Source organism: Schistocerca serialis, chromosome 1, assembly GCF_023864345.2.
Source record: "Schistocerca serialis cubense isolate TAMUIC-IGC-003099 chromosome 1, iqSchSeri2.2, whole genome shotgun sequence".
Classification (NCBI taxonomy): domain Eukaryota; kingdom Metazoa; phylum Arthropoda; class Insecta; order Orthoptera; family Acrididae; genus Schistocerca; species Schistocerca serialis.
The window spans coordinates 720,506,865-720,519,706 of record NC_064638.1 but is presented as its reverse complement, the minus strand read 5'-3'; the positions used below and the strand labels follow the sequence as shown (position 1 = coordinate 720,519,706).

Genomic DNA, 12,842 nt, shown 5'->3' with positions numbered 1-12,842 from the left:
TATTAATTAAAAGAACAAAGTATTATACATACTTTCAAACTAGAAAGTTCCAGCTTTTCAAGAAGGGTAATGTCATTGCTATAACAAAAACCATTTAAGAGTTGTAGTAAATTAAAATACGCTAAAAACAGCTAGGTCTTATGGTAGAGCATTGTGCGCTATGGCTCGGGGCCCAAAGTGTTAAAGAGAATAGGAGCAGTGTAAAGGAAGATATTTTTAATTTCTTCTTTTTAAAAATAGGTAAGTGAATTGGTGCAAACAGTTCAGAGGAGAAAACAAAATGGTATGCTGAAGAAGCAATGCTGAGGACATTTAATGAATTAAAATTTTCTCTCTCATCCCCATCTGAAGGAAGACTCTAAAAAGTTTGTATGAGGTTGATAATATCTCCTCTAGACACTAAAAAGTTGTGGCTCTATAATATGTAATTCTTTATTGACTCAGATTTCCCAGAAAGGTTGATATATGCCATTGAGCGAATACGTTTTGTCAGAAGCATTTTCTTCATTTTGCCTCAGATGGCACTGTAATTGGAAGAATAGAAATGGGTACACAATTGTAATTAATGATGTGCTACTCAGTGGCCCTTGAATGTCCAATGGCACATGGGACCCCACTCCCAAGCTGGGAGGGCAGGACAGGCCAGTATTGTATAACTTCTAACTGCAAACCTCATTCGGAATGTTGTATTTCTCCGAAGTATTGAACAGGGGACTACTCGATGCGCCACTGTGGCCACTTAGCAAACTATAACATTATCATAACAGGCAGCACCCCACAGCCAGATTTCACGTATCGTGCACACACAGAACAGTAAGCAGCTCTAAACATTGCAATTTTGCACAGTGTTTACTGCCTGCACGTCAACCTATCATTTGGAGTACAGACATGCAAGTGGACTACGAATGTTGCAACCACAGAAGAAAAAATTGAAATGTCTTGATTTATGGTGAACGTAAGAGAAATGTTCAGGCTGATGTTGCCTTGTATACTGGGCATCTTTCAGAAAAAACTAACCTTCGTTCATTCTTTTACGCAGTTATGAATGTATTTTATGTCTGATGGCAGTGTACAGACCGGCAAAAGGAAACGAAGCAAACGTGTTAAAGGAGAAGCTAATGAAATAGCTGTACTAGTGGCAGTGCACAACAATCCACCGATAAGGATCTGGCAGGTAGACTGCGATTCCAATATGTCTGTAAGTAGTATTATCACAATACTGCATTGTCACAAATATTATCCATACCACATGTCACTGCATCAAGAACTTCCTGGTGACGATTTTCATAATATGACACTTTTTCGTGAATGGGCACATCAACAAATGCAAACGATCCCCACACTGTTCGCCGAGGTACTATATTCCAATGAGTCCACATTCATAAATAATGGTAGCATTAACTGGCATAACATACTTCACTATAGTATAGACAATCCCCACTGGTTACGGCATGTTGACCAACAACATCCTTGGTTAGGTAATGTATGGTGTAGCATCTTGGGGAACAAACTCATTGGCCCATAATTTATCAACGGCACATTGAATGGACACAGATATTGAATTTTTCTGGAACAGGAACTACCAGTACTACTGAAGGATGTTGCTCTGGACATTTGACAGCTTATGTGATTTCAGCATTACGGTTGCCCATCGCATTACACAACTGAAATACAGGAGGTGTTAGACCGTGTTTACAGTAGCAATCGGCAAAGGTGCCTATTAATTGGTCCACTACATTGCCAGATTTGATGTCGCCAGATTTCTTCCTGTGGGGATACTTAAAAGATAAGGTGTCCCAGCAAGTGCCAATATGCTGTGAACACATGGTGAACTGCATCAGCTTCTGTCACTTGTACAGTCATTTGAAAGTCAGATAACTAAGTGTATTGAAGTTTGCGATACAGTCCTTGAACACTGATTCTAATCGGAAAAGTAAAATAATGTTCATCTCATGCCATGGTCACAGTGGCGTGTCGAGTGGTCACTTGCTTGATATGTCAGAGGAATACAGTGTTGTGAATGGAGTTTCCAATTAAAAGTTATCAAATACTGGCCTGGCCTGCCCTTGCAGCATGGAGGTGTGGTCCCACTGGATATTCAAGGATCATTGAGTCATGATTGTGTACCCATTTCTATTCCTCCGATTACAGCACCAGCTATGGCAAAATGAAGAAAATGCTTCAGACAAAGTACACGTAAATTTTGCCGTTGAATTATAATCTGATAGAAAAACCAGGAGTCCTCATTGAAGATATCAAAGTGGCACACTCAAAGGGTGTTGTGGTGGGTCGAGTATGCTACTGTTGGATGCCCCCCTCTGAGACAAACAAATTGGAATTATAACTTTTTATGGTCCAATGTATTGTTTTCAAGATATTTCAATATCTTCAGTTAAAATGAACACTTCGTATATTTTCTGATTACATAATAAAAATCTTAGTGACTATCAAAGACACTCTGTTGTGTCAGTTATAATATTATATTAGGGTAGTTAAGTTTTTATGGGATATGTGATTCAGCAAATTCCTGGGTTAGTTCTTATTTAACAAAAACAATGCAGGATGTTCCATTAGACTGTTAAAGTCATACAAAGAAAGACAACTACAAAGCTGTGTGGGCAGAAATTACAGTGGGAGTTTATTCTTGCTTTATTTTAATGACCTGCCATTTTATATGAATCAGGAGGCAGATGATACAAGCAGTCTCGCAAAGCTGAGCAAAGAAGCATCTGTTTAGAAATCATAAATGATAGTGACTAAATGGGTTAACAGATATGTCCTAGCTTTAAACTTAGGGAACGAGTTCGCCCAGTTCTCCAATTAACCTAGTACCCTTACAAGAAATGATAAAGAGGGTAAAAGTCTTAAGTTCTTGGGAGTGGGTATTGATGACAACTTAAACTAAAGTATCTGGGTTCGGCTACTTTTGCTATAAGAAAAAGTGTGATCATTGGGGATATAGAAGGCAGTGAGTTAACATATATATTCATTCATTGATGATTGGCATAATACTCTGGCTAAACTACTCACTTGGGCAAAAAGCATTCATTCCTCAAAAGAAAATAATTGCTCACACTCATATGTCTTACAATTACCTCTTTCAGCAGTTGAGAATGTTAACCTCATACTTGCAGTAAATTTATTCAGGTATTAAATTTATTGTCAGCAAGGCATCTAAGTTTGACAGTAACAGATATTCACAAGTTCTACACTAGAAGGAAAAATGATCTGCATTACCTTTTAATGAATCTAACTTTGACACAGAAAGTGGTGAAATAGCTATAAAACTCTTTGTCAATCTTCCATGGAAGTAGTGTGTCTGAAAGATATCAGAAATGTTTTCAAATATAGATTAGAGATTTCTCCTTAACACTTTCTATACCATAAAGGAATTTTTGAGTAGAGATACAGTCATACATTAAAAAAAAAGAAGTCTGTAAATCGCCAACATGCTGCCATGTTTGCTGGTGTATAAGACACACCATCTTCTGTAAAACTTTATTTTTTTTATGGAGGGGGGAACTGCTTGTTTAATACATCTACTACAAAACAATTACAGTAGAGTCTCATTAATCTGAACTAATTGCGACCGGACCTTGTTTGGATTACCAATTTGTTCGGGCTAGGCGGAATTATGGTGACTAGTTTCTTGAATGAAGTATACCAACCAGATAAGTAGCTACACCATGGTAACAAATGGGAACAAGTTTGGAAACGATGGCTCACTCTCACTCCCTGCCCTTGTTGTTGTGCGGTATTGAGACCTTTGTAGTGTCTGAGGTCAGTGCACTGCCAGTTGACTCGCGAAGTGCTTGGTTATGTTAGTTATCGATCGCTGGCACTAGTTATCGATCGCTGGCATGCATAACAGTTGTATTGTATTCGTTCAGGTGTAGTGGTGCATGTAATTTTGTCGTGAGTAAACAGAAACATACGATGTTAACTCTCAAAGAAAAACTAAACGTTTTGAAGTGGATAGACAATGGTGGGAATGTATCTAAACTGGCAACGGAACTGGGTGTTGATAAAGCAACCATTGGTAATTGGAAGAAGAACCCAGGAAGCTACTACAGATGATACAGACAATCCCTGGATGTGAAGAAGCTAGTGAAGAAGACGTAGATGATTGGATGGGGCATGTGTGGAGAACCTTACTGAAACTGCTGTGACTCGAGACCAGGAAGAAGGGGACTGTTGTGACAGAAGTGTCAATGAGCCTGAGAATGACACAGGAGAGCTGGTGCCACAGTGTGATGCAGCAGAAGCCCTTGACCTTACACTATGTTATTTGGAGCAACAGCCCACTGCTACACCTGCTGATGTAATGTTTATAAGACGATGGCGCAACTGTGAGTCATATAAAAGACTGTCTTCATGATGCCATAAAACAGTGACTGAGTTTTCGTCATCTAAATGTCTGCTGTGTTTTAGTAAGTTTGACAGCTTTTCTTTCATTGTTATGCATTGTTTAAACCTAATGTTTTCTTGCCAATTTTTGTAATACATGTTTACTGTACTGTGTAAATTAAAATAGTATGGAAAAATGTGCGGTAAACTGCTGTACGTACACACATAGACTAACATTTTTCATGTTTGGATTAAGCGAACGTTCGGATTACCGGGACTTTGCTGTATAACACACATGTGCACTTACATCACATTTCTAGGCAATGTAAATAGGAAAAAGTGCTCACAATATACAAAATTGGTCATCAGAGCTGAAAGAAGAAATACGTGAAGCTGTTATGTCAGAACCGGAATCTTCATGCAGTAAATTATCATCTGTGCCATCTACTGCCTTACTGATCATACACTTCTCAAACAATTGAATCATTTTTGTAGAGTCCCGTGGAGCTTTGACCCACTCACAATCTTGAGAAATGTGCTGGGTCCCTTCCTCCCTCCCTCCTTCCTGATGTAGTTTCAAAGTCTGTAGATTGCGTTCATCAGTCCCACTTCTCCTCTGTAAGTCCCTTAAAGGGTCTGTTGATACATTCATCTAATGATTGAAGTGAAGTAGTTACCCCTCCTAGCATTAAAGCTAACTTGAGACTTCAGTTCATTCAGTCTATTTTTAATGTCTTCTGCTCTGTGAGAATGAAACTGATCGCATACTAACAGGGCAGGCTTCTTCAGTCAGTCTCCAGGTCACCCAGACCAAATTCTATCTACCTATAACCTCATTCCTTCTCCATTCATCCATTGTTACTTAGGAAGCTGTAATTGCGTGTTATATTGATAGTGAACTGTGGTTTGTGAGACTAAGAATGGAAAGTCTGGCAAAGCACCCTGAAGCAATGTTACGCTGTACTGACACTATGTAATCTTCTGTTGTACATTTTGAGAAGGAGCATCGAAAACCGGAAAATAAGAAACATCGGAGATCAAAACATCACCAGGACCAGCCATGTCCTCCACCCTGTGTTATGTGTAGTCTTTGTGGCCACCTGTTTCATGCCAGGATTAGTCTGCTGAGCATCTCTGCACCTACAGAAGAAAAATAAAAACTTGAATACAAGTATGAAATGATAATATTGTACATTATTTAAATTTAAATAAGGCAAGGAATAAAGAATTTAACACGTTGAGACCAGTAAACGGCCATTTATGCCATTATTAAAAATGTTGCTGGCTCATCTGCATTTGACATATCTTTGGCAAGAAATATTTAAAGAGACCAATCTTCAAGCTCTGTTTTCAATCTTTATTTTAGTTCTCTGATTCATTATGAATTTTATAATAAAGATTACAGAAAACATAATTTTCTTAAAAAAAAATGTGCGACGTGATTTTTTTTAAGCACTGCCACACATAATTAGATTTTGTATCATAATGTTGAAGCATTCTGGGGTATGCAAAGATGATGACTTCTCATTAGGATTTCTAATCTCAGATACAGAACAAAAGCATTTGTTGCAGCCTCTATGAACTTGTGACAAAATAGTTTTTTTTTTCCATCACTTCATTTACTACTTCTTGAAAGGATGATGCCCGCATCTCGTGGTCGTGGGGTAGCGTTCTCGCTTCCCACGCCCGGGTTCCCGGGTTCGATTCCCGGCGGGGTCAGGGATTTTCTCTGCCTCGTGATGGCTGGGTGTTGTGTGCTGTCCTTAGGTTAGTTAGGTTTAAGTAGTTCTAAGTTCTAGGGGACTGATGACCATAGATGTTAAGTCCCATAGTGCTCAGAGCCATTTGAACCATTTTTTTTTTAAAGGATGATAAAAATCATCTTATCACGTCTATCAATCCCTGTTTTCAGTTACTACAATAGAGACTAGAATCTGGCTTTGACTTTGTCTTGGGACCATCCTTTGTACGAATAGAAATGTCCGAGGCTGTAATTTTGTGAATGGGTGTGATTTTTCCTCATTGACACAGACTTATGCCTTAGGATGTTTCACGTGGGTAAAATTACTTTTTAAATTCTTCTAATAATTGATCAAAAAATGTCTGATTTTTGACATGGCATCATGCTGAGGATGATTTGTGGGAATGTAGGCAGAATTGCAGTTCAAGTGTAAATTTGAAAGTGTGGCCTTGGATCTATTTCTGATCATTATTGTCCGTGGGAAAGCAATTGGAATAAAACCTATTGACATACCAGTAATCTGTCAATTTTGATTTCGTAATGAGCCATACATGATTAGGGACCCAAAAAACCTGCATCTAATTTTGGCAAAATTCCCATCTGATTTTTTTGTTCATTTGTAAATCGTGAGACTCACAAATTTAAAAGACTGTCACAGTATTTGCGTGAGGACAGAGCCTCAATGTTTCAGAATTGACCCTTAAAGAAGTGGTGATTGGGGAACTTTTTAACTGAGACATTTCCCTTTGCAAAGACCTTAGGCAGTGTTTTTTTTTTTAGTAGCCTTTGTTTCCTTCTTTTAACTGTATGTAAGTTTTCAACATATGATTGTTCTGTTGAGAAGCAGCATCATTATTTTTCCCGCCAGTGAACTGAATACATATCCGATTTAAAGTGTTTCTCAACATTATTTTTATTTTCCCATCCAATTTGATAATTACAGAATCTACAGAATATTAGTTTCGACCTTTCATGAGCATTTGTGGCTGTGCTACCAATACTGGACAAAACTAGGTATAGAATCAGTAAGGCACTTGATATAGAAGTAGAACCCCACTCGATTTGCATGTTAGGGGAAGAATTCTGGTGTGGTCAAAATATGGTGATAGTTTTTGTTTTCCAGTCACTATAGTGAAGAGTGCAGATACTATACATTGGCAGATGTCTGCAAGCATAAATGAACTAGAATTTTGACTGCCAGAGAGGTGAGGAGTGCTGCAAGGGAACAAGCCCTGCCTTCCTATGGCAGGGCAGCAGCCTGCACCCGTGTTCTGTGTTTCTGCGAAAACAGAACTGACACATGGTCATAGGATTCACAGATGCCTTGTTGTGTCGTGAGGGTCATAATCACAATTTGTGATGGACCATGATTAGTCTTCCTGCTCATTTCAAAATAAATAAATAAATAAATAAAAAAGTAGGGGAATAGCTCCTGTGCAATATCTTGCTGCGATTGGTAGTGTGTTGTAAACAAGGTAGTTTAGGCTTGATCTCTAGCAGTATTAGATGCATCCACAGTTCAAAACTCCAACCACGTAAAACAACCATGTTAAAGGTTTCTGCATTAAATCAACTATTGAACTTAAACTAGCATTCAGAAATTGTGGTCCTACATTGGCACCAGTTTTTGTATACTGTCATCATTACTTGTGGCTTCGTGGTCATTCAATCAAGTCACAACAGCATCCTTCAAGTCTTCATTTGCAAAACATTTACCAGCAAGGTGCTCTTCCAGTTGTGGAAGCAGGAAAATGATCTGACAATGCTGTGTCTGGACTACAGGGAGGATGCTCAAAGGTGTCCCACCAGAATTTCCTTCACAACAAGGCCTGTCTCTGCCAGGCAGTATGTGAATGTGCATTTCCATGTGACACGACACTTCCATGCGAGAACTCGCTTCTTCAGTGGTTGTGTATAGCCTGACGAAGACATCAAAGTGTAATGCAGAATGTGTCACTATACATTAGTGTGTTGTGGGGCATGAAATCATTGTCCCAGAAGGCAGAAGCCATCAGTTTTTTAGTTGATGCAGTTTGTTTGAACTTATGCAGCTGCTGAGAATGATACCACTCCAGGGACTGTTTCTTCATGTGGGTGTTTATGAAAAACCCACCTTTCATCTCGTGTAACTATCTGATCAATGAATGTGTTGCCATCCCTTTTGTAACACTCCAAGAATGTACCCTGAAGTGCTGAGTGACAATTTCATGCACAATTGAATGAGGCAGTTCCTGACATTGTTTATGCATATCTGTAATCGTGAATCGTCTGTTCTCTCGAAAGATGCGATCCGCCTTTTGTTTCAGCATATCTGTGATGATGGAGGATCCCACTGATCTCTTCTCATCACGAACATCTTTCCTCTCATTCTTATAAATTATGCGCCACTTTCATACACCGGCTGCATTCATTACACCTTCACCATAAATGGTAACATGATCGCTGTGAATGTCATAGGGTCAGACATTTTCTGCGTGCAGAAATCAAATAACACCTCACAGTCGGTGGGATTCACAATCAGCACGGCCATAGTCACAGCTTTCTCTGGACGTATCAGGTCTGACTTCAGTCACATACACCAACTGTCACACATCACACTGGACACCAGAAACTGATAAATGGTTGCAACAAGAGAGGTGCATGGACTGAATGTGCAAACAATTTTATTTTCTGGATGGCCCCCATATGACGCGTTATGCAGAGTGTATCTAATACAGACCATTCTGACACGCACAGTTTGTGTGGCACTAGAGAATTGGGTGTATTGATAGGACATTGTGTGTGTGTGTGTGTGCACACGTTTTTTCACCAGCTTTGTTACACACATTATCTTCCCAAACTAGACTTCACCAGCTGATGTGCAATACCAGTAAAGAAAATTGGTTAAATTTTCGATATTTATATGCAGAAAGTAAAGCTGTCCCAAACTATCTGATAAAATAGTTCATCTGGGTGCAATTTACTATGAAATAACATCAATTAGGTAACTTCATGTTTTCGCATTTTGACACAGATTTGGCGTCTGTATTCACATTTACTGCAAAATGCAAATTTTTCAGGTCCCTACAAATGAAGAATTCCGGCAAAAATAATAATAATAATAATAATAATAATAATGAAGCTTCACACCTAATGATGAATGCCTAACACTGTGTCCTTTAATTTGGATACTGTCTTCAGTTTGTCATAAACTGTCTTTGTGTACCTGCTGGTTCCTGATTTAATGTGTTACACAGTAGAATGGGGAAAGAAAATTGAAAACAAGGTCTAGCAGAGTGAATCTTTCCTCAGCTGCTGTTCTACTCCAGGATTTTTGAGAACTATGACATAGCTGGCTGTATATACTCAAATGTCCAGCTTAACTACATTGTAATTGTAGCAGCAGTATCTGAAGCAGCAGCATTATAGATGAAAAACGATAGCAGACAGCAGCTCACCAGAATATGAGTCCTTTTCAGACTGTTCCCACTCTGATATTTCTCCTTCCGATCCAGAATCAATCAGTTCTTCCAAAATGTCTTGCTCACTCATAATGGGTGACATACTTGTAGCAGAATTATAATCAACAGCAAAATCTAACAAGAATAGACATGAATCTCTCAATGTGAGCCCACAGAGACTGAGTCAGTCATGACAGCAGCACCTATGTTTGCTGCTGTTCCTTCAAAGTAATTCTGTAATCGAACAACTAAGGGCAGTCGCTTTCAAGAGACATATACCTGGACATTCATATATCATTCTCATATGAAACCAGTCCACTTTTCGAATGGTAGGAGGTGCAAGTCGTAAAACATTGCAGCTTGAAATATACTCGGGCGCCATCCACTGAAAACATTGTTTTGGTACGAGTTGTGCTTGGACTTGGTCCCCAGTGTTAAAAAATTTCCCAAATACAGCTACTATGTGAACTGTACCACAAACAGCTTTTGAATAAACTTCACTCAAACAGTGACCAAACAATATCACAATAGTAGTTCCATATAAAACACTGTACTGTACTACAGTGGCCGGCCGGAGTGGCCGTGCGGTTCTAGGCGCTACAGTCTGGAACCGCGTGACCGCTACGGTCACAGGTTCGAATCCTGCCTCGGGCATGGATGTGTGTGATGTCCTTAGGTTAGTTAGGTTTAATTAGTTCAAAGTTCTAGGCGACTGATGACCTCAGAAGTTAAGTCGCATAGTGCTCAGAACCGTTTGCACCATTTGTACTAAAGTGTATAACGCACCCTACGAAATAGGCAGTTATTTACAGCATTTGCTGCAAGCTACTGTGGATTCATTTTTTGTCAGCATTCTTAGTTGGATCATTCCACACATTCTCTTTTGTGCGCTTTGTTTTATATTCATCAGGTGTGACAGCTGAATATGGTTTGTTCCATTTTGTTGTTCCATCCACATATTATTCTCCTTCCTCTTTGTCGTACAGCTCCGACCATTCTGCAGTTCTTTTCAGTCAGCATTCATAATGCCATTGTCATCTGTGCTGAAACTTCCAGCCAGATTAAAATTGTGAACCTGGAACCTTTACCATTTCATGGGCAAGTGCGCTACCAACTGAGCCATCCAAACACGACTCACGAACATGCCTCACAACTCTACTTCTGCCAGTACCTCTTCTCCTACCTGCCAAACTTTACAAAAGTGCTCCACCATACCTTACGAGGCTAGCACACCTGGAAGAAAGGTTGCTTTGGGGACATGTCCTAGTCACAGCCTAGGGAATTGTTGCCAGAGTGAATTTTCACTCTACAGTGTAGGGTGCACTGATTTGAAACTTCAAGGCATATTGCTCAATGGATAAAGCAGTTACAGTGAATGGTAAAGGTACCAGGTTTGGTTCAAGTGCTCAGTACAGAACATCACATTGTGACTGAACATATCTGCTGTCAAAACTTGTCACTACATTCTTCATCTGTTGCATTTTCATCATTGGAATATACTTATTCCAGCAATTTCTAGTTCTGGTCAGACTGAAGCTTTGCATGACACTACATGGCTACGTGCAGACTGTAGTAAGATTTTCATGCCGCACTGTATCAGGTTTTTGCTGTATGAAATTTATCTTTGATTGCATGGAGCCCTCATGAAATAAGATTATTCCCTTCTTGTTTCTTTGTTTCTCTCTTTAAGTTGCCACCCCTATCCTATCACGTATTGTGCTGATATGTTGGACCTGTACTCCTCTTTATAAGGTACTATTAGGATGGAGCAAAGTTCTCTCATAATTTCTATATTTTATATGTGCTTTGGTAAAAGTGTAGTTCTTGGTTTGGGAAACAAAAAGTAGTATACCAGGGCCAAGTTAGGAGAGTGGGATGGAGGAAAGACTGCAACTATGTGATCATTTAGTTGACGGAGACAGTTTCTTCCAGACTGTGTGTCTTCTTGATTCAAAGTTCTGGTTTCTTTAAAACACTTGCATTATTCACAGTCCCACATAAGCCCAACAAATACCTTGTGCAGTGCTCATTGTGTAGCTGTTTAACCAAACACTATTGTATGCTTATTTCCTTGTTTGCAGGAACCTTACATAAGCACATATATCCACCCAGATTTTTTTTCTACAATTTGTCTTTAAAGTGACAAACACAGTGTATGTGCTGTCTTCAGTGGCCACAGCTTGACAACAGATGATTATATTGGAAAGAAGTAAACAGTAACTGCCTGTCAAACATTCCATTAGAAGCTCCCAGGGCAAACAGGACGCTGACTGTAGTGATTGGTGAATTCTTTCAAAAGATTAGTCACTTTGGGAACACGCCTTGTATTTCTTCCCTTATTGTTTCTGAAAATCTACAGTAATTCAGAATGGTACAAATTCCCACACCGAACTATTAAAGGATTACTGACCAACATCATTGCCAACAATGATCTTGAGAATATTAAAGTTATTTTATACGTAGCATTTGACCACAAGTTTTAAATGTTAAGATGACTAAATTAATTCAACAATCAACATTTTCAGATTGATACTAGTGCACCACTATTACTGACTGAGTGCTTACACATTGGTAATACTTATTCCTTCTGTCTCCATAAAACGTCTCTTACTACCTTTCACCTATACGATCATAACTGAACATGGTTAAACAGTCAAAAGATTCTCATTTTCTGATGACTAGTAATGAAGTTAGTGGGAAATTGTCTCAACTCCATGTCAAATACTTTATTTAAATTATTTATTTCTGAAATTAGTAAACAGTTGACGATATGCTTTTGTGTAACAACCTGAATTTGTGTTCTAGGTGCAACAAGTGGAGCAAGCCCAGGGAAACCTCGAAGTGTCACAAAATCTAATACTATGTCTGGTAATCGTGCGCTTACTCCTGGTGGTTCTGTGGGCCGGAGAACAACGTTAAGTTATGAAGCAAAGGCTGCTTCCAATGAAAAGACAAATGCTACCATTGAGAGTCCCAGGTATGACTACCATTGATTGATGCTGACAACACAGTGTTCAAACATGTAATAAGTTTTAATTTTCATGCGTCAAATGTTCTCTTAGCATAAATTTTGCTGTTTTCATAAATATTGTGCAATCAGCTTCCAAATAGCTGCCTTAAATAATTTCTTAAATTGAAAACTACTTTTTATCATTGTCTTTTTAGTTTTCATTTCTCACCCCTTTGACAAGTTATGATAACCGTTTGAAGGTATTCTCCATAAAGCAACATCAGTTAACCATACTACCTAGACACAAGAGAATGAGACTGCTCACATTACTAAGAAACTGTTTGTCGTGGTGTACTACATACAG

General features: G+C 38.9%; 1 protein-coding gene across 9 annotated transcripts in view; it reads left to right on the top strand.

The window, feature by feature from the left end:
- Positions 1–12,842, top strand: part of LOC126481357 (serine/threonine-protein kinase MARK2-like) — a 303,564-nt gene that overhangs the window by 221,917 nt on the left and 68,805 nt on the right. For all 9 annotated transcript variants that reach the window (XM_050105112.1, XM_050105094.1, XM_050105085.1 and 6 more), the window contains one exon: positions 12,334–12,505. In XM_050105112.1, coding sequence (XP_049961069.1) covers positions 12,334–12,505 — 172 coding nt within the window. The remainder of the gene's footprint in view (positions 1–12,333; positions 12,506–12,842) is intronic.